The sequence below is a fragment of the Glandiceps talaboti genome, chromosome 4 (assembly GCF_964340395.1).
Source record: "Glandiceps talaboti chromosome 4, keGlaTala1.1, whole genome shotgun sequence".
Lineage (NCBI taxonomy): Eukaryota > Metazoa > Hemichordata > Enteropneusta > Spengelidae > Glandiceps > Glandiceps talaboti.
In genome coordinates this window covers 21,330,158-21,353,680 of record NC_135552.1, presented here as the reverse complement: position 1 = coordinate 21,353,680, position 23,523 = coordinate 21,330,158, and the positions used below count along the sequence as shown (strand labels likewise).

The 23,523-nt window shown below is 35.2% G+C and overlaps 1 protein-coding gene across 1 annotated transcript in view; it reads left to right on the top strand.

Annotated features, from left to right (window-relative positions):
• The window catches only part of LOC144433956 (integrin alpha-8-like), a 73,791-nt gene that overhangs the window by 1,241 nt on the left and 49,027 nt on the right, over nt 1-23,523 (top strand). The window contains exons 2-7 of the mRNA XM_078122372.1: nt 3,199-3,326; nt 6,452-6,558; nt 11,653-11,776; nt 17,719-17,780; nt 20,696-20,744; nt 21,544-21,627. Of these exons, the coding sequence (XP_077978498.1) occupies nt 3,199-3,326; nt 6,452-6,558; nt 11,653-11,776; nt 17,719-17,780; nt 20,696-20,744; nt 21,544-21,627 (554 nt within the window). The remainder of the gene's footprint in view (nt 1-3,198; nt 3,327-6,451; nt 6,559-11,652; nt 11,777-17,718; nt 17,781-20,695; nt 20,745-21,543; nt 21,628-23,523) is intronic.

Sequence of the window (23,523 nt, the reverse complement as noted above, 5' to 3'; positions counted from 1 at the left end):
AAACCACTGAGTCGTGATACCATGAGCTGGTAAAACAGCAGTCTTGGACATCATATCGTGTGTATGTATAGGTCTAACTTATTGTTATGCTTGTGTTTGAAAAGTGGCGACACCGTCTGGATATGCATGTGTAATCATCTCTATAGAGAAAATACAGGCCTACAGCACCATGGTACACGATTGTTACATTCCAATAGTGTAATAAGTGTGTGTGTACAAGTCTAATCCGTTGATTAATTGAAGAAGAAAAAATTGTAAAGTTTCGTATTTGTTTCACCACAAATGGCAATGATGACAGAATAGGAACTCCACTTCCCGCTCTTTTGAAGGAGATATCCATGGTCAGAATTAGTTTTCGGAACCAGTGACGTCCATCCGCCGTGCCTGTATTGACACATGTTGCATAACAAAGTAAAACCGGGGTACTGTCTCTTGGTGCTATGCGAGGTGTGGTGACACGTCCAAATATTTACAACTAGCAAACAATACAACACGTAACCCAAAGGCCTTCAAGAGAATCATTAGAATGAGCATAGGGGTATGAACCCGCAACCAACCAAACATCATTGCAGTCCGGAATTCATACTGTATATTTGACAGTTCACGAAAAGTGTGAGAAGTGAAGAAAGTTGCATGTCTTGGAATGTCTCCGGCTCCAAGAATCACACGTACTACGACAAGTATTGGTATACGATACATTTTATGGGTGCGCATTTTAACTCATGACAATTATGGCCATTTTATACTGATTAAATGGATTACCAGTTTTTGTCGTTTGGGTCTCGTTATTTTTCCCCTTTCACGCTGGTCTACACAAGGTAACCGACTACTGACCAAGGACATTTGAGAAGTAAATTGATATATGAAAAAAATTGGAATTACAGTCGAAGGAAATTACGATTGTTCCCCTTCGTGGTGACCACAAATTGGTTCCTATGTATTTACATGTAAATACACGTGCATGTCAATATTTGCGGTTCACCTTTTATGCACAAACCACAGATTCTCAACATTTATAGTGAAACGGTCTGGCAGGAAGTCGATGAATTCAATTTGCCGTGCGTGATGTGATCGCAAAAAATGTGAGCCTATCTCCGGTGTTTCTCCATTTCCAGGGATCAATGCACGTCTGGTGTAATATCATTATGGGCATGCATTTGACTGCAATAAAACTTAAAAGGGTATCACTAGAGATATATTCTCAATCAAACACATGTCTGTTACACGCTCAAAAATTATAGAACGTGTAGTATGTCGCGATGATATGTTAGTGAAAGACATAAAGACCAATATATGCGTACTTGATGTCAGTCTATCATACTTAATCGCTTACATCAGTTTTGATATTCTTGTTTTTTTTGGCGAGTTTACTTCGTCAAGTCCCCTTTCCATCCCCACCTTGGGGTCCTCGTAACACACATACCCAGAGCTATCTGCAATGTAGCTTTGTACGCATGCTCTTCTAAAAAGTAAGGAAGCCCTACAAAATTGTCTTGAACTGAATAAGTTTCCTAGCCTAGAGTCAGGTCGTGTGGGATTTTGACTATCGTTTCCCCATAACCTTCGTCTTTCCAAAGGCTGTGGGGAGACAATAGTCAAATCTTAAATGTTTCCAGACTCTACCGTAGTGGGAGTACGAGTGTTGATATAACCCCTGTCAAGACCAAAGAGATATGGAATATTTCGCTTATTACATATTCATTTACTTCCTATCATAATATTTACCAATTAATATACTTTTTAATCTACATGGTATTGTATACAGTATGGTAAATATTATTTTAATCCAGACTAATAATTCTTAAACAAAGAAAGCAACCTTCAAAGTAAGATTACGTGTCCCTATGGTCGAGGTGGTTAGGCAGACCAGACACTACGTATTACCTCAGACTGGGGTATTATATGTCCAGAAATGGGGATTGGCTAGACAACGTAAGAGGGTAGCCACACATAAATGTTTGTGTTGCTAGTACCTATTACCAGCATGTAACCAGCATGTAGTTAATTAATTTGTAGTGTTTTACATTCTGTATGAATGGACTTGTTGTACCGTGTCTGAAGACACACACAAACTACTAGTAGGTGGTGTTTGTATTCTCACTATATAATTAAGTCGTCAGAACTGTCGTCATTAGTCTCAATGTCATCAGAATGTAATGGTTTGAACACCACAGAGTCGATACATACATATTCACTGAAGAGACAGTCATGATGAGATACGTAATGAAGCACCACATCTATACATTTACAGTACACATATTCGTATTTTGATTATGCAAGAGTGTTACTGCACGCAGTGTTTTCTCTCTCTCCACCAAATGACAAATACACTGCAAGGAAAACAAGCCTTTTTTGCAACAATATCATTCTATCACAGAGCATGGAAGTATAACTGTGATTGTATACACTCATATAGATGGTTTCGTTCGTTACAAATGCTACACCGAAATTATCTTCGTGCGGTGGTGGACTTTTAGGCAATTTTCAATGAATACAGTCCTTCATGCATGATCCCTGTTCCTATTCTAATACATACAAGACAATGTCCTCCACGAAGACGAAGTCCCTTTTATACCGTACACAGTTGTGCACATGCCAGACAAAAGTACTCTGTAAAGTGGGATATACGCACAAGAGCAAAATCTAGCATTGGAGACTTACGATATTGAAAACCCATCGTCAATAATGCATAGTAGCCTCAGATCGATCAAACTAGAACGAAAAGTGCAAGTGGATACATGTTCATGGTGTTGGAATACTTTCTGTCAATGTTTTAAAAAAATTACCATATTATTTGAACTCTGCAACATCAGCATTAGGAATTCGGTCATCAGAATATGACCTGTTGAAGAGTTTAAACGGCTAATCCAGTATTCCCTAATGACTCCATATGTTTTATGGAATTCTGTATGATAAGACTCAGGCTGGATTTACAGCCTTGCATGTATACATACGTGTAATTCGAACATGTTCTCTCACATTTAACAAAAGTTGAGTTGATGTATACTTTTTGTGTGTAACTAACAAGTATGTATTTCTATCTGGGAATGTTATTTTTGTGTGTGAAACCTAGCCCAGAGAAGATTAGTGTATGTGTGTTCCCATAGTAACGTAAATGCAAGCTGGACGTACTACAATGATGGTCCGTTTTCTTATATCAGTTACGTGTATGAGTTTATTCTCAATTGTTTTTCGCAGGTTGTTGGTCGGAGCTCCGAGAGCGCAAACAGCACAACCAAACGTTGTAAGAGGAGGAGCCGTTTATAAATGCCCCGCAGCTGTAGATGCTACCCAGTCGTGTGAACAGATACCATTTGACACATCGGGTATGTTTTTCATTTACATGAGTGATAACAATAATTTTTCGAATTTTGCTAACTTGTGTGTAAAGGTAAAAAAAAATACTTCGAAATTGTTATTCTTAGGAACAGTCTTGACGTAAACTTTGATGTGAAATTGTCCATGGAAAAGTAGTACACAGTCACGAAGTTTTTTTTTACAGGATGAACAGTTTCCAATTATGTCCCCCTGCGATGAACCAAAGATAATCCTGTTAAACTCAAGTTACAATTTCCCATCGAGGGGTGATCTGACCTTAATAGCATGACGCTATCCGTTTGAAAAGAGTTCTAACCAATACACGACTCTTTGCCTGTGACAAATTGTCTCGAAGCTTATAATGTTACCGCATTCACAAATAGTAGTTTCTCTACAGGCTGTACCTCCAAGCTCAAGATAAACTAGCTAGCCTATTGCCTAATTCTAAATTGAGCCTACATCGCTCGAGTCTCGTCCATATATGATATCAGTTAGAGACCACATGTAACACCGTCTGTCATTTTATAAATTTCTTCTGCTACCACTGTTACTGGTCGATTACGAACACACGGTTTCTGTTTGAAAAGGTAGACATTTTACACATGTATATAGACCCTCCACATTCTAGACGCTAGTAGTTCCTCGTCTGTGGTTTTACATACATAAGCTTAATAGTGATTTCACATGTCTAAGTCGGAAAAAAGAAACGCGGTAAAAGAATTTGGATGTGTAGAAACGCAATAGTAGAAGAACACCGGTAAATTTTTCGAAGGCCACACAACAAAATATGAAAGAAGGAATGGATGGATTGCTAGCTTGAATGAATGAATGAATGAATGAATGAATGAATGAATGAATTCAATGTGAAGAATGAATTCAATGTGAAGAATGAGTGAATGAATGTACCGTTTCTAGGTTCAATAATCTTCTATGGCGTCTCTTACATTGTATGGAGAGGTTTGCAACGTTGCCAATCATGCATGACGGGTGGGGGGGGAGTGGCTCAGGTTACACTTTGTCTAAGCACGCACACACGACTAGCATTTATTATTTTGTTGAACTATCGCTAGTAACATCTTAATTACATAGCGTTGTGCACATGTATACAAATTATATTCATTGTCTCATTTGAGGGTGCAGAATATGGGGATGTGGCAGGAAATGCTTTGGTCGGCGACTTCCGTAGAACTTCGTAGACACCGTGGGCGAAAACATTAACTTTGACCCACTTTTGTAACACTAGAAATACGGACGACAAGCAAGGATGTTACATTACAACGAATACAGATAATTGTTGAAGTTTATCAGAATCAGTAGTACCTAACGAGCTACACAGACGGAGAATAATTCTATTTTTTTCTGTTGGAGATCTACAATTTTTTCCAAAGACGTTCAAAGTTGAAATGAAACGATTGAATATAACTTATAGACCTACTTCCGTTTCTTGGCTCATCATTTTGAGTTGTTGATTGAAATCTTAATTCCTTCAAAACTTACGTTACATGTGGTATCATTACATGTGGTATCACTCTCTGATGTCATGATTTACATGATAAGAGAGATTGATAGGATATGTATGGCTAGCCTTTTCCTAGAACTGCATTGCGTCTACCCCATATTTGGTATTGGTAAACACATACCATGCATACACGTACTTGATCAAAGTTTGGGGCTCCCCATGACGTCAGCAAAGCCCTCCTTGTGACGTCATTGCGCCGCCATCTTTTGAATCATTTGGCAAGATTTTGTTCTGCTATATTGTAATTCAGAATTTTTAGTTACGTCTACACAATATTGTTTTACAGGTATTGTTATTATTAGAATTTATTATTATTGCTTTTGTGAGTGTTTTGTTTCAGTATAACGTTTGTTCGTATTGCAAAGTTGGTATTTATTGCAAATTTACAATGCAAAGTACGCACCCCTTCGAAGTCATAATCGTATCATAGAATCGAAAACAGCTGCTGTGCTGGGTTGTTAAGTTGCAGACGACAGTGGAGAATGTTAGACTGAGCGCCAATCGCGATTGGCCTATCACCCGTAGCCATTAGAAAATTAAATAGGTTATGATATACCGGCCCCCAAGACGCCAAAACATTTTTTTTGCCTACTTGCAGATAGAAGTTTCGTCCAAACTGGATTCATGAGTCATGTAACTTGTATGCAATTGTCCACTCATTCGCCAGGCGATCCAATGTGCTTTATTATTTACTATATACTTAGACGTACGGTCTGCTTGTAAGTTGTATCTCGAATCACAGAGTCAGTCAGTGCTGATACAGGGGCCGTGCGCGAATACATAGTTCGACTCATTCATGTAGACCACGACATGACAGAGTTTAGACTACTCGATATCCAAATGGCAAAAAATAAAGCAAACAACACCGAGTTAGTGTACCTACCTGTACCCATTACATACATTATTACAGTGTGTTCTACATGGTACATGCAACTTACTTGTGAGGTGATCCTTCGGTGCAAGCAAACTTCAAAAGTTGCGTTATTTCCAGTAGCAGTGTTCGATATTTCTTTTAGTCGGATTTTTCCGTTTTCTACCTTATATTACAGAAGTAGTCATTGAATTATAACGCAGTTGTACATACAACAACAACAACAACAACAACAACAACAACAACAACAACATCACACAATGTATACACAAGAAATAGACAGTAACATTTGACAATAAATAATAAAATATAATAAATTTTAATGTATAGATGTTAAAACTATTATACTGTATGTATTGATTAGTTAATATTTTTAATAATGCACAGGTACACTTCCAGGCTAGCCCACAAGAGATTTAGCTATCTGGCTTCAAAATGTTGTTTGCCTGACCGTAATGTTACATGCCAAATACTAACATTTGAAGTGTATTTGTTTTTATTTTCGTTTTATCGATCTTCTTACCTCACTCTGGTTTGTTTTGTTATGTTTGTTCCTGTATATGTTTTTATTCATCTTTTTTTTTTAGCAGTGTATGTATTTTAATATTTTGTTTGTGCTGCTCCTAACAATCTTAGTGAGCCCCTGATACAAAAGGGATGCAATAAATAAATAAATAAATAAATAAATATGGTACACATGGAATTTGAATTTACTGAGCCACTAACTGATTCTGATTTTGCAGGTCCAACGCAGGATCTAAATGGAGGAGTATATGAAACAATGGAAGAAAAATCCAATCAGTGGTTTGGAGCCACAGTCAAAAGTTCAGGAGATAATGGGGAGATTGTGGTAAGCATGGAGGCCCACTTGCCCACTATACTTACTAAGTTGTTGTAGATAGCACTTGATATGCATCATCTGGTTTCTTGAAGTAATGATCTCTTGCACAGCTTACATGAAATTGCTTTCAATTCATTATGAGGCTTAGAGACCTACTGTACTACAGTTTAAATATATATTTAGAAATTATCACTTCAAATCTAAACAGAGTGGGTCATTTATACATGTACTTCAGATGGTGAACATAGTATAATTTTTCAAAAATGGGCAATGTACAAGAAGTTAAAAATGTATTTCATTCATTCTTTGTGTGTTTTTTAAATGGATTTTCATGCTAGAAGCACATGTCTTTGCTTGTATGTTGTGCCCATGTACATAGACCTAAGGCTCAAAAATAACAATAATCAGAGTTCTAGATGAGACATTTGTTGTGAAGGACAGTGAAAAAATCTCAGCAACTTAGTTGGTTTCTATGACTGACATAACTTTTATTTTAAACTGCACTCGACTTAACTCAACCTATGGAACCTATCATTATTTCATATGGAATCAAATGGTATTGGGACAGCCCTATTATTCTTGACTGTAAACAGACTGTACTAGTATTGCACATACCTATAAGTGGAATAAGTCACCTGTTAAATGAATAAGCAGATTTTCCCTTGAGGATTAGTTTGTTTGTGTATATGTTTAGAGTTCTTGTAATAATATGGACCAACTACCCAACTAATACATTCCACAGGTTTTCAAGTCAGTGACCTTCCTGACCTCCCCATGTGAGTTCACCTCCTGAGGTGTCAACTGGTGGCTGTGTGGTCTCTATACAACACAATACATTGATTTGAAAAAACAACAAGTTTCCACAACATTGTATAGAGATACATTGTACTTTGTCAATTTCAAACAGGAGCTTATCAATGGGAAGTATATATGGATATGTTAGTCTTGTTTCAATCATGTACATTCTCAAGGCTGGTGAAGGTTAAGAGACCTTACCCTGTCTGCTTTAGGTTCTACTATTAAATAATGGTTATAGCAGAAAGTATGGGCTCATCAGTGTTGTATTACATTACTAATGTTGAACACCAAATCAACCCAATATATGTTACCGTGGAGACACATAGCAAAGGACATGCACTTTATACATGTACATTGTAATTTACATGTAAAAAGGAAACAAAATGTATTTGAAGATTCAATGTTAAATTACATGTACTTTTAAGATATTATGAAATGGTATAAATTAATACAAATGGGGTGTTTGTAGTTGCCATGTTACTGTTTGTTTTTTGTAACAAACTCACAAGACATGAGCCAGTTTCATTTTAGATTACTTCCAGTGATACCTAGACATGACTCATTTCACAATCAATTGCAAAGGATACTGTATTTCATAACTTCCTTTCACATTTTAGGCAAATTCGTTATATGACATTGACAATGTCATGAGACTATTTGTCCATGAAGTCATGATTTTGTGCAAAGATAATGGTAAATAAACATGTAGGCAAATTCTGTATATCAGGACAGTTATGTTTTGAAATTTTACAGGGACTGGTCAGTTTTTGGAAGGGGGGGGAATTGGATTATTTCAATTACAAAACATCTCCCTGACCTCATCTCATGTCTTTAAAATGTATAACAGAATAACCCCTTTGGCTTTGCTTATCTGATATTGAAATTGAGGAACTTACCAGTCGGAGTCCTGTACATTTTGTTAAAAATACATGTATATTATTAGTTTAGGGTGGAGTTTTTTGTTAGGTACGGATTGCAATCGTTGGGGCACTGGAGTCATATTTCAGGATGTTATAATTATATTCCTTTCTGTCAAGTTCTCCATAGATTGAAAGTTTGCCTAGAAACAAGTATTACTAGTCTGGTTGCCAACATGGTCTCTAACTAAACCATGCCTAGTCAAAGTCCCTCAATTAGCACAAAAGGTTGTTCATCCAATCAGTGAACCCCAACTGTTATAATGATGTAACAGTGTATAAGTGGCATCCTGAGCTGACAAATATACCATAGTTGGTACTGCCCCAATAAACACTAACTTTATGAGGGATTGTGTTATTGGTTAGAATTTTGTGATTGATTAACAAAGACATGATGTTAATGAATATGTGGGTGGTAGTGGATGAATTTTAAATTTCATTTCATGCATCTCAGGACTTCTAGAGTAACGACTTTGACTATACCGTGAGTGGAGGTGTAAATCGTAACGATACCATGTAGGAACTAGACTGTGAGTGGAGGTGTAAATCGTAACGATACCGTGTAGGAACTAGACTGAATGGAGGTGTAAATTGTAACGATACCGTATAGGAACTAGACTGTGAGTGGAGGTGTAAATCGTAACGATACCGTATAGGAACTAGACTTTAAGTATTACATACTTATAGTACACATAGTTGTAGTCATCTGGAAGCCAATTTGTAATGAGCTGGTAGATATCATGTAATGAGATACTTGAAGCCTTCACAGAACCTAGATGACAGTGACTGTTCTTAGTCGGTCTGCTTCTCATCAAAAAAAAAGAGAAAGTCTCATGACAACCTGATGTTCATATTACTAAGCTATTCAATACTTTACAGCTTATGTAAAATCTAGATCTTAATCCATAAAATCCATTACACGATCAGATCACATAAAGCTTTTCCATAAAACAATCTTGTGTCAAAACTAGATAAAGGTGGCAAATAAATGAAGTATTAACAGCTATACAGAGATTTTAAATCATGGTTTAAAACATGTAAATGGATTACAACCGTTATATTACTGTATTTATTTTTATAAATATAATGGCTGAAATATTGAAATGTATTCAACCAGTGAATACCAAATGTTCTGTACTCATAGTATGTATGATATATCTGGCAGTGGTACTGTTCTTGTGTAACAAAAAACACCCTAAAAAACCAACACTGTAAAACTAAATTTCCTTGAGGACAAGAAAAGTAATCTTGGGAACCATTCCAGAGGGTATACACATAGCTATAGGTTTCCAAGGTTAAATGCTATAAGAACAGTTGTCATCCGTTTGCAGTCGAGGGAATTTCCAACTATACCAACTGTGTAATGTCATCAATAATTGATAAGGCTATGTAGACAGAAACGCTTTCAAGTGATTTGATAAAAGTATGCAAATGTTGTAAAGACATGGTGGCTGTAGTACACACAGGAAGTTGTGGAGATATTCTAAAAATACATATGACTCAAGAGAGCAGCTGTGACCACACCAGTACTTGACTGGACAGTTTAATTTTTGTATTTATGTGTGATTCTGTGTAAATAATGAGATCAATTAGGGGAACATTAAAGATTTTACTAGATCACTAATGAAACACAGAGTAATGATATCAGATGAATTTGAAAACACCAGATGCAATCCAATTTCAATCTCTGAATCTCTGTCAGTTCGCAGTTGCATATTAATGATCTAATTTGCATTATACATTGCTTGAGACATAAATTCCCAGATAGCAAACATGGTATAAAACTACATTTTCATAGTGCATTTTGATGAAGTAATTTGCATATAATGCATGCTGCTAAACCCATTTCCAAAAACAAAACCTTTCCAATAACAAAACTATTTCATGTATTAATATTTATAGCTATCTGATCAACAGACCACACACACAATAGCATCTTTAATCAATGCAATCTGGCTGGCTGCACTCAACATTTCTCTATATCAAAGTTTGCATGTCCTTATCTTCAGAGCAACAGAAACTTTATTAATTTCTAAACTGACATGTTTTCAGATCATTTATTATGATACATAGGCTACTTTGCCCCATTGCATGCTTTGAATACACCTTTAAGTGTTAACCCTTTAGTAACTGATATACACAACATTGAATTGTGCCAGCCATTCCAATCATTTTTGGGTGGAGTATGGACCCAGAAATCCAGTAATGGATTCATTGTTTATTTTCCTTGACAGAAAGTGTGTCAAAGTATGATTATAGTGGAGTCATGATGTTTAAAAAAAAAAGAGTACACATTATCATTTCGTTTATCTATTACTTTACTGTATCTTCAAATGAATTGTATTTAATTACAGTAATTGTAAGACTATATATATCATAACTGATAACAGTCAGTATAGCATGCTTTATACCAAGTACAAGCCTAGTTGAACAAAAAATATGGAATTTATACCCTGGTCGTTCTACGTCATGACAACACACATCTATGTCATGGCAACGCACATCTACGTCATGACAACACACATCTATGTCATGACATCACGTGGCCTCATCACTGGTTCTGCTGTGTTCAAAATATGAGTAAAAACGTTCAAAATTACCACTATTTTCACTGATTTTTCTTTGATATTACTGGCACTAGTATAATTATGTTATTCTCCAATATTTTTCTTCATTCAGCCGGAAAATACTTGTGACCTCAGGGTTGTCACTACTCATCTATCGATTCGTAGTTACAAAGACCCCATAGTCACTCATATTCCTTGGCTGAACAAAGAAAAATATTGGGGAATAACATCTAAGTATACTTTTTTTATAGATGACAATTTACATGTACATGTACATTAATTTAATGTATTTACTGCAATCACACTTGGAGTGTGTTTAATAGAGCAATTCAAAAAACACTGATATGTAATATATCCAGTTATACAGCCTGTAGCAAATGCACAGCAGTCTCCCTAGATTTGTTTTAGTCTTGAGGGCTAAGGTCAAAGACAAGTACATTGTAACTCCTGTCTGTAGTTGCTGATTGGCGCTTGACAGGATGGGTGAAGTTTGGGTTTTACACTTTCTCCTATAAATACAGCTTTATCATGAATATGAATATTTGTATAATTCAAAGTTTTGATGTAGCTAGAGGGCACTTAGATACACGAGGGCATATAGCACCCTTATTCTCACTATACATGTAGTTGTCTGAGCCTTACTATGGTACTTAGTAACTTTGTACAGGGAGGAAACAGACTGCTAGAAATGTACAGTACATGTATGGATAATATCCCACTTAACAAATAACCATTAGGAAAGCACACCTCATCCAAAGAAATGAATCACTGCTATCATTTTGATGTGTAATCAAAATCATCAATTTTCTTTAATATTTCAGGCTTGTGCACCAAGATATGTATATTTTACAGAAAATTTCAGAAGAAGAGAGCCAGTTGGAGTGTGTTACACTTCAAGGAGTGATTTCAGTCGGTTCAAGAGTTTCTCACCATGCAAAAGATCATGTAAGTTGAACTTCACAATTTCAGACAGAAAAGTAAATGAAGTTTTTTGTGATCACCTTGATTAAAGACAATCTAGAACGCAAAGAGGTTGTCTAGTACACATTTTGGATTCTGGAGGTGTGGATGTAAATATCAGGTTTTTGGTTATAGCTTGTACATTTCTCTGGGAGGGGGGGTCATCTATCCGTATGCATCAATTCAGTGGTAGGACACTAGTCTCCACTACCTTGACTGAACTTCTCCATCAAGGCACCAGAACACTACTTCTGCACAACTTCACGCCTCCTCAGAAACTTGTATCCTTAGAGTTCAATGATGGAATGTTCCTCAAGTTTATAACTATAATGAGGATCATTTTTGTACATGTAGGTGGGTCCTACAGCTAAGAACAATATGGCAATATAGCAACCTCTGTCCTATCAGGTCCCCATGTGTACATTTGGGTTGACTGGGGTACAGTCGTGGTTCAAATCCTGCCCAATAACTTTAGCAATGCAGATGCAACTGGCAGTGGTGAAACTTAAAACTTGCAAATAATCAATTTTCAATATGGGCCTGCCACTGTAACTGTTTGACCTTCATGACTCCATCTTATGGTACTGTTATTATTGCTTCAGAGTTTATTTTCAAAAGAGATTGACCAAACAAAATAGTGAGCAGTTTATTAGTAGGTTGAATACATGTACAGTGTAGTTCACAAAGACTCTGAGCATTCAGTAAATGACCACACCCATCTAAACTTTATTTTTTTCTGTCATAACATTTTTACAGCCTGTCTTTGTAAATTGTGTGAGAATCTGTAATTTGTACCAAAGTAAGATGTGGGTTAGGTTAGGCAAACAGTCTGAATTGTTTTTTGTGAGAGGGGAATGCCCAAAAAGCAATGCTTTCTATTCGTGAGTCAATGCTAAAAGTTAATGGAGCAAAGAGTTCACCTGCAAATGTGTGTACAACTAGAATTGACAATTGCCACTGATGCAGTAAAAGATAACTGTCTTACATTGTAAATATTATAGTAGCCTAGGTAGAAACTTGTCAATCAGAAATCATTGAAGTGGGCTATTGCTGACAGGTTGTAGACCTCACTGTGTGTTGATTTGTAGGGAGAGTCAAGGCTTATTTAGAACTGAACACAGCATCTGTTGTTTGTCGATGTGTACTGTTGTATTTAGTATGTATCCCATGCCACCTCTACATGTACAATGTTTTTACTATTTAAGGTTCATAAACCCTGGTAACAGATAAGGGAAATCTGGTAAAAACTTTAATAGGTTTATTTCCATTACCTTGTACAATACCATCATTTTGGAAGGACTGAAAAGAAAGGAACATACAAGGAAATTATTGTGTTTTTGCCAAGGTATGGAAACTCTGGCAACTTGAACTTGAGGTGGGAAATCTGGTTAAATGTTCCTGCTCATATTTCCATTCTGAAAAAATGCAAAGTACATAGCAGTCTTGAAAGTGTTCATTTAATATTACAATGGTCAATTTAGTCCAATTAGAATTGTAGGTTTACCCATAAACCTTCCACCAACATTGGTGGAGGATCTATGGTTTACCTGTAGGTTTTTTCAAACACCTGCAAACAGGTGATAATTAGCCTGTAAGTATATACAATGAACTCACCAACATTTGAATTGGAGTTCGACCCTAACAAGAATATTTTGTTATTTTCCTCTCAATCTAAGTAGATACCCTATGTATACATGTAGTCTTCCTAAAACCTTGAATCCTTGCTGACTTCAGGGAATTTCATTTCCTTTCAGAACATGTAATCCATAAAACAGGGAAGTCTGAACTCTTAGGTTTCTGATAAAGTGTTTAGTCAGTGTTCTAACCAATCCAATCTCAAATCTTTAAAGTGTGGTAAAGAGATGATTCGTATACCTGATGAGGTAACATCTACATTTGTAGACTGTTATTGGGCTAGATGGGGTGAAGAGAGATCTTGACATTCGTAATCAAGGATAGCCTCTAGACTAAAGCTAACACTAATAGGTGCCAGACTCATGTTTAGACATAGTTGTCTAGAAAACCTTCCAAGAATTAAGTTAAATGACTAATATTTAAATATGTATGATTAAGATTGAAGAATGAACACTCATCTCTATAGATCCATCATTACTGCTCAGCTGCCATCATTAAAACCACCATTCTATAAATTGGCACTTTAACGATTGATGCAAGGAGTAGGACGCTGCAATTCCTTCAGGTTATTGTTCAAGAATAGTTATAATCTAGTGAATTATTGATCATAAAAGCACTGTAATTCCAGAGTTTCCAACACTCATATCCTGACAATTTAGCTTGTTCCAGGTGCTTTTACAACATATCTATCCTGGCTGGAAGTCTTTCACTTAAAGGAAAGGACATACTCTGCCCTACTTAAGCCAAAATGTACATGTATTTTATATTAGAGCTATCCTGTCTTTCAAGAGGGTGTACATAGAAAGAAAGTTTAAGTCGTGTGTACTTAGGAAAATAGCCTAGAGTCTTGTCTCTAATCTAGTAATGTGATCTGCATCATTCTCTGTCTAGCCAGTATGTTGAGTCATATAGTCTAGTTTCTAGGTTGATGGGAAAGAAAGATGGGGAAAGGTTCCTATATTTATGAAATATTTATCAAAGTTGGCTTTCATTAAAGTTTAGAAATTACACAAATGGCAAATGTTGTCAAAATAGATAGCCGAGTCTCAGTACTAAGTTTGAGACAGAAGCTTACCCCTTTAATTAAAATAGTTATGGAAGAACTTATTTCTGTAATTTATAAGTCATCGAAAAATTGTTTCATTTATGGTTGTAAATATTGGGATTATTTTACTGCAGTTGATGAGACCAGATGTGAACATATCTGACGAAACATCGAAATGACAGAACAATTTGTAAAGACACTGGCAGATCACTAACAAGTATGTGTAGTATGGAGTGCTTTCTACAATGTATGTCAAGTGTAAATGTTCCACTGAATTACTAGTATCAAGGTCATACATTTCATGGACATATGTTTGAAGCATGTTGTAACTCATTTAACACAGCTGACATCTGACAGCTTGTGTAAATGTGTACTATACCATGCTTACACATAACATCATTACCACTGCCAGTATCACTGAGGGGCCACAGCCAATACAACTAAAAGTAAACTTATAAAATTTGAACTTAGTGTGGATGCCAACTTGGTGTCTAACTAAACTGTGAGTGGAGGTGTAAATCATAACGATATTGTATAGGAACTAGACTATTTTGAATTACAAGGACCTGAAGTCTAGATGCATGATTTTGCATGAAGTGAAAAGTACGAGGTTATGAGATGGTCAACAATCCTTCACTGCATTAAACTGACAATTAGAATTTATAATTTGGATCTCCAAAGTTTTGGTAGTAGCAAGAATTGATCATAAGTACAATGTACATTGTAGTACAACTTAAAAATATGTTTGACTTTGATCTATTAGGGCCAAACATATACCCTTACTCTCACTTCATGAAAATTCATCGTCAATTTTCATGAAGTGAGAGTTAGGGGTGGGGGGTCCTTCCGCTGTCCAAAACAGAATGATGAAGTGTTTTTCTCCACATATGGCCTTGTTGGCTATCTTGTTTTAAAAATTTGATATAGATAACAGGATGAGGTTTGAAATTGAGCTGTAAAAATCAATTGTTATTGTTAAATTTTAGGGAAGAAGTTAACATATCAGGTTGGGTTTTCTTTTTAACAAATGTAATACGCACAACATATATTTCATTACTGAAAGGATATACCCAATACAGCCTGTGTGTTAATTTTAGGATGCCTCTCCCATACCAATGCTGAGATAAATTTATCTTCCCCTTGGACTGTATCCATGCATATGTTATGCCTTTCAATCTAAAATTATCCACTATGAGGAAGCAGTGGTCAAGATTTTCAATTTTGACACTATGTCTTTTAATCTCATTTTATCCACTGAGACTCTGAGAACAGTGGTCAAGATTTTTGAAAATTCCCAATCTCAGAATGTTTTAGCATGATCAATAATATTCCAATTTGAAATTTTGGTACTTACAGTACCATGAAATATGAATAGAGGATGTTTCATGGAAGTAATCACAAAACAAAAGAAAAGATATATAGAAAGTATGCAAAGAATTATTAAATTTACCAGGTAGTAATTATGGAGGAGTATATACAAAGAAATCACTATCTCAATTGAAGTTAAATATCTTCAACATATGGGAAAAGAAATTATGGTTTATAATCACAACTATCAAATTTCCCAATTATAGACACATAAAATACATACAAGACAGTTGACTTGCAAATATACAACACAAAATTGAAGATCACATTACATGTACTTATACATACAGCCAATAATTTGACACTGTTAGATCTTGTGCTTATGAGTTAAATACAGTAATATATATATTGATTATAATATAACTGTTCTTTCACATTTGTTGGCTATTTTTGCATTTTAATATTTTCATGAATTTGTTTTTTGTTTTGTTTATGAGAATCTATATTATTACATTGTATTTTCATCAAAATAAGAAATGAAACATACTAAAATAAAAATCTTAATTAACCCAACAGCTATTAATATATGAATTGTTATACTGATACTTTTAATTACTGGTTTTGAATTATGCATAATTCTGTGTCCATGTAACATGTACAGTGCTAGCTCTAAACCCCCCCCCCCCCCCCATAATGATATAAGTGAGGGTGGTTTCTGTAACAAGCTAACATATTGTTTTGTTAATTAAGTTACATTGATTGAGGTAATTATAGAGTTTTGACCTACATTTTTCACTTATCAAATGGCCTAGGGGAAAATCAGATCAGTGTGTTATAGAAATTTTCAATATCTAATTTGCAATTGATATTACTTAAACTTTAGCTTGAGATCTAGATGATTTATTGTAGTCATTATTGTGACCTTTTAACCTAAGATTGTAAGAAATTACCTATAATGATATACTGTGATGAGAGATTGATGATTTTGGTATAGTGTATATAACAGAGGTTACCTTATAGCTTACGGCAAATCACTATCTAAGCTGGTCAAATATGACTTGATTTCCCAGCAACCTATCTAAATACAGTGCTAGGATATCTACATGTAATATTGTTTCAGTTGCTCCAAGGAGATTGGGGTCAATTTTCACATACATTTGTTTTAGATTACTTTCCTATCGTTATGTTTCTCGTTTCAATTGCTCTGAGATGATTAAGGTCAATTTTCAGAGATTTATAAATTTCTCTTATATTACTTTGTGATCGTTTGTTTTATGATTTCTATTATGACAATCAATCATTCAAGCATACCAAAATGACTATCAAATCATGTTTCCTGACAGCAATCCATGCATTATGGCTCAGGTATAATTATTTTCAGATTGTCTGAGATGCTGAAGTTATTCTGGTGAGATTATCATCAGAACAGGGAGACAGACAGAAATAATTTGAAATTTGAAAATTGATATATTATTTTCACCTTTGGCTTTCACAATACATGTATGTTTTTAATATGATTTTTAGCCTGTTTGGTGTAGATATGGTTGAAATTAGTCCTGCTTGCAGATAAAGTTTGGACTTGATTCTGGACAGTGTTATAATTGAGTGGGCCTACTAACGCCATCTACAACTTACAAGCAGGACTATGTTGAATGTTGTTTGCTATCAAGGAAAGATGTTACAATGGTACATGTACATGTATAGAAGTATCAAGTATTATAGAAAATCACCCCCCCCCCCCCAAAAAAAAAAAAAAAAAAAAAAAAAAGATAAAAAGAGAAGAAAAATCAATCAGCTTCCTGTCCTCCTTCATGCTCATCTAACACCCACAGAGCTAAAAGCAAAGATTATTGGCCTGAACTGAGTTAGTGTCAAGTAGGAGATTGGATTCATGTTGTCACTGGAGCAGTATTAACCTATTTGTATTCTCTTTATACAGCTGAATGGGGTTGGTATGCCCTGGGTTCCTGCCAAGCTGGCATGAGTGCAGACATAACAAAAGTAAGTGAATCCATCAATGTACGTTTATTGAGACTCAATTCAATTCAATGGTATTTGTTTCCAAACAGATTTACCAAGTTAAACATGGTAGGAACAATTTTTACACACCCTCTGTACTTTTCCTTAGTTAATCATCACTATAAGCCTGTTTACTGGTTGAATCTATGACTTCACTACATTCATTCATAATTTTCTATTGGATTTCCAAATCATGAATGAATTGTACAGCAAAGACACACATTCTACCAGATGACAAGCTAATCTACCATTAGTAGACATAACTGCATGTACATGTATGTTACACGTTTTTGCAATATGCATAATGTTACTTGTCTGTCTACATGATAAGTGATTTTACTACACTTGTGGTGATGTATTCACATAAAACAAGTGTAGCAGAGAGTCACAGATCCAGTGAACTGACAGGCTAGTTGTTGTCTAGCTTGCTACCAATGCAGTGCACTTCTGATGGAAAAAGCCCCCTCTTCCTCTCATTAAATCTGAAGTGTCTTTTAACGGACATTTTTCCAAGCTACATGTTGTCTGATACAATGATCAAACCTACACAAGTTTTTGCAATCAACAATTGTGTCTATTGAGATATTATAAGTGAAGTTCCCTAATGTTTGTCGGGTGTACAGTATGTGTATGCTTGGCAGGAAACCTCCCTCTCACCCCGGGTGCCAGCCACCCATATAATACTACTAAAGACAAGACGTGCATGTGTTAGTAAGTACTGGTATATCAGATAAAAGAAGTGTAGCCTCCAGCTCCAGGCCTGCAGCATTTTAAACTGTCTGCTTTTTGTCTGATCTTTGATCTTTTTTTTATGCATTTCCCTTTGGTGTACAACTTATTTTCCATACTGAGTGATAAGATCAGTATGTTTGTACCAAAAAGGAGGCACCAGCAACAACACTACTACACAGTGTAACCTTTGATGCTAATTGACAAGAGAGTACCATACCAGATTTCAAGTACACATTACATGAACTTACATCACACCAGAAATGTACATGATATTACATCACATTACATTACCATATACATAATACATCTAAATAGACTGAAGACAAATCAAGACCAGATTACACAAAGAATGCAAACATTGAAACATATGAGACTTGTAAGGTGTCCTGATAAATCCAGTAGCTGTTGACTGTTGACAGAAAGTGATACCTTTGTTTTTTACACTGGAAATCAATACCCTTTAGGTGTTAATTCATGGATGGCTGGTGTTGTGGAAATTGATAGTGTTTGCACATTTGTCTTCTCCCTACTTTGCACTACCTGCAGTAGGCAGTTAAATTTGTTTTACAGTGTGTTAGTGGGAACACATTAAATGTAGATTTATGTATGTACATATAGGCAATACAAAATACATGTATGCAGTGAGAGGAAAAAAGCCAGACTAGCACTCTATCTTAGTATCTAACGCTAAATCTAACACAGATCAAGCCTGGATTTTATGTCGAAAACATGGCAAGGCATTTCATTTCCTTTAAGGTTAATGTGAGAACTCTTCAGCAAGAGTTTAACATGTTTAAGGCAATCACCTGACAAATGAAATTTGCAAGGTCATATGCACTTATGTTATATAAAAATGTACATGAACAGAGGTATTATAATAAAATTTGGAATTTATAAAGTGATAAAATTCTCCAGAGACATACAGAATTACAACATATACATTAATGAAAACAGGTACATGGAGAAAAAACAGAAAATGGTTTACTGGTAACTCAATGTGAATGTCAGACTCAGAGTCTGTAGATGGGAATTTCTGAAAGACTTTATTTTGTGAAGTTAACGATGTGTTTAAATTGAATCTCCAAGTTTCTGCTTAACATTTTAATGATGCAAGTTTTGACATTTATTACTGTCCTAGTGTAATGTGAGTTTAGTATACAACTTAAGGAAATAGAGTGACACTCCCTTTAAAATTGAACCTAACACCCATTCCAAGTTTCTAAATACCAGTACATGTTGCTGAACCCATTGCCTGTCAAGCATGCTGTATTACTAAGTATCGCCATTACCAGGAATAAAGAAGTCTGTCTTGCACACCAGTGTTATGAAAACAAACCATTTAATGGTAGAGTGAACCTAGTCGCCAACTTTAAATACATGTACTGTATTGTGGAAACATTGTTAAGCTGCAATGCTCTTTAAAAAGCAGTCTTAGATTGTATTACTATGTAAATATTACATTTTGAAATTTAACTACAACTACAGACTTCTAGCGTGGTTTTCATGAACATGTTTTACATAGTCTAGAATCCAGGCGAATGGGGATTTCAAATTTTGATTTCCCCATCTCATGATGGGGGAAATTCAAAACCCTCATTCGCATGGATACATGTACCAGGCCATGTTTTACACTACTTTTCTGTTTTATTAAACGTGAACTTGCAAGTAAATCAAAGATGTACAGGAGTTCTAACTTCTAAATTTTGTTGATGAAAATGTTGTGGAAATGCTGGCATTGGACCAAAGTGTCTCTATCATTTCTAGACACGTTGTAGGTCTTGTACAGGAGAGGTTGGTCACCAAGTTTTTAGCCTGGAATCCATGCAGATGGAGATTTTTAAGTTTTGAGGAGAAACTAAAACTTAAAATCTGCATGGATTCCAGGCTACTAAGCTTTTGCAATGTAGGTACAATGTACTTGAATCTGAGTAATTAAGAGTGCCTGTGGTGCACCTGAAAACACACCCAGAGTCAACCCGAAATACACTAAAACATTTAGCATAACTTGGCATTACATTTACATTAATTTTACTTTAATCACAATTTTATTCATACATTATTTATATATTTCGTATTGATTCTTCTGGTACATAATAATTGTTTTTCACTATTTACAATCATCTTAGGGAGATTTTCATCTCAAACCTTTGTGTATCTCATTTCAGGATAAATCCTTTCTACTTATTGGAGCACCTGGTAGCTACTACTGGCAAGGTATGGTACCTGTATCTTCTTTTCAAACTTGATATGTAAAGGTTTTTCTTTGTTTCTTTTACACCATATTTCATGATAGTTAGAACACCTGTAGACTGAAAGAATTTTTATCATTTTTTGCGGCCAATATTAATTACCAATAGGTACAATGTACCTACACTTATACAATGATCCGGGACAGTAATTTTAAACTCAAACAATGACTAAGGTCTCAGTCTAGAATACCTGTAAAGGAAATATAGAAATAATTGAAATGGTTGGAATATTTTGAAATATTCTATGCATTCATAGTATTCACAAAAGAAAATGCTACGTTGACAACATTTATACATGTATAACATGTACATGTATACAAATGATCAGGTTATAACTTGTATGTACATTGAACAGTCATAAATTTATATCTATCTCTGTGTATGAATTGTCACAGATGATTATACATTGACCAGTACAGTACAGTAGTACAGTACAGTACAGTGCAGCATGATGCACTGCACAGCACAGCACAACACAAGACAGCACAGCACAACACAGGACAGGCCAGGACAGCACAGCACAGTACAATACAATGCACTACACTACACTACACTACAATACACTACAAATTACAATTATACAATACAATACCATACAATACAATACATCACATCACATCACATCACTGTGTGATACAGAAGTGACAATCGATCTGTATCACCTTGCATTGTATCACATTTGACCTTACATTTGAAGTTAACTAGTGTGAGCCTAATAATGTGAGAGCAGACTTGATTGAAATTTTGAACCCATTATTTTACAGGTCAGATTTATGCAGAAGGTCTTCTGTACACTGAGTCACGTTTTAACCCAGAAGGTCCAGAAGAAGACGACAACAGTTATGCAGGTAAAGAAATGTAGTACTGGAAAGTGAAAATTGAAAGTCAATGTCAATGTTACTTGTATCTTTTAGAATGATTTTATTGTCAGGGTATACATCTACATCTACCATAACAGTGGATACAATCTATCAATCCATATAAAAACAGAGTTTGTAGTATTTTTCATGTGAAACAAAAAAGAATTTCTCTTAACAGACTCAACTTGATTCTCATTTGGAGTTCTAAGGTGAGTAAAAATGAGGCTGATGTCACCTTTGCTGCATTTCTTATGCTTAGAAGCCATTGAAACCACTTTTCACCACCCATGTTACAGCATATGCAACTTCTCTGAACAAGAATGACAAAAACCACCAATCTTGCTCAGAAGAGCTCTGTGTTTGTTACAAGGATGATATTAATTTTTTTATTTATTTAGTACACAAAATATATGGGGGGATTATTAAAGGCACAATAAAATGAAACAAAGAACAAGTATAAACTGAATTAATCTATCTATACTACTAAGGAAAACTACTCATTAATAATAGAACATAGATTGAAATAGATTTTTTTTTAAAAAAGAGCACCTTTTGCAGACATTAAGTTGTATGTATTTAAACTTTGAAGTAGATTTGATGTGTTGTTGAATAGTTGAGTAACTACTGGGGTGAGGCATCATGCATAAATAAACAATGCTAGGAGCTATAATGTACACACATCAAACAAGTTTGAAGTCAACTTAGAGCTCCTGTATCATTATTTACATACCAATGATGCATTGGCCCTTGTCTACAGTAGATCTCTTCTATGCCAGATTTTCCAATTTTGTAACTCTATTTCAGAAGTCACCTATGTGACCTACTGCAGGCTTGGTGAAAATGATTCTTCTACGCTTCGTAAGCATGAGGAATGCTTTTTAGGCCAAACTGGCTTCACTTTTGTTCCCTTTAAGTTTCTTCTAGGGCTTAAATCATGTAAATGTTCCTCTATTAGTATCTACATGTACTAGTAAATCAGGTTGTTCAGATAGCTGCATGTTTCTTGACAAATGAAAATTTAATGTGAACTCCCCTCTCTTTCCTGGCAAATACAAAGATTGCTCTGAGAGATCAAGTATTTAGTGTCACTGCATACATTTCCAACTAGCATGTTGAATTTTAACACAGCTTACGATAGCACAAGTAGACATGGTGAATGTCACCTATTCATCAATAAACCTAAATTCCTGTCATGTCTTGGCAATGTGATGCTTCTAAGACTTTTATGATCATAACATGAAGTATTTGCTTGGCAATACACAATGACAGAAAGGTCATGACATTGGTTATAATAGACTTTCCATAAATCAGCTACTGTAAATAAATAAAAAAAGTGCAGTGTTGCCATTGATCTTGTAAGTGAATCTGAACCTAGATGAGTATCTTGTAGATACCATTACTGGGTATCAGATTTACATGCATCTTGTCAGTAGCATGTATACTCTACTTTGAATCATTATATACACAATCCATACATCATGGATGACAACTATAAAAATGTCAGTACTGTAAACCTAGATAGTTTTTCACTACTATAAAATTTTGCGGTTTTACAGTCTTCAGCAAGTTCTCAAAGACCAATTTTCTCCAGCGAAATTAGTGAAAATAAGTTTTAGCAAACATTCCCAGGTTTACAGTAATTCTTTACCATGGAATTTCATTCAGACATGTTTTATAAAAATGGACAATTTAGTGTATTAAATCACGCTAAGTTTAAATGATGTACATTTTGCAGCTTTCAATGAGTTTCATAGTCAACATCACATTTTGGTCTTCACATGTTTTCTCCTTCCTATATAAGGATCAACTTCAGAAATTATGACCCAGGTCCTGAGAAAAGTGACACATGCCTGATTTGTGGAATAAATGAAAAAAAGAGAAAAA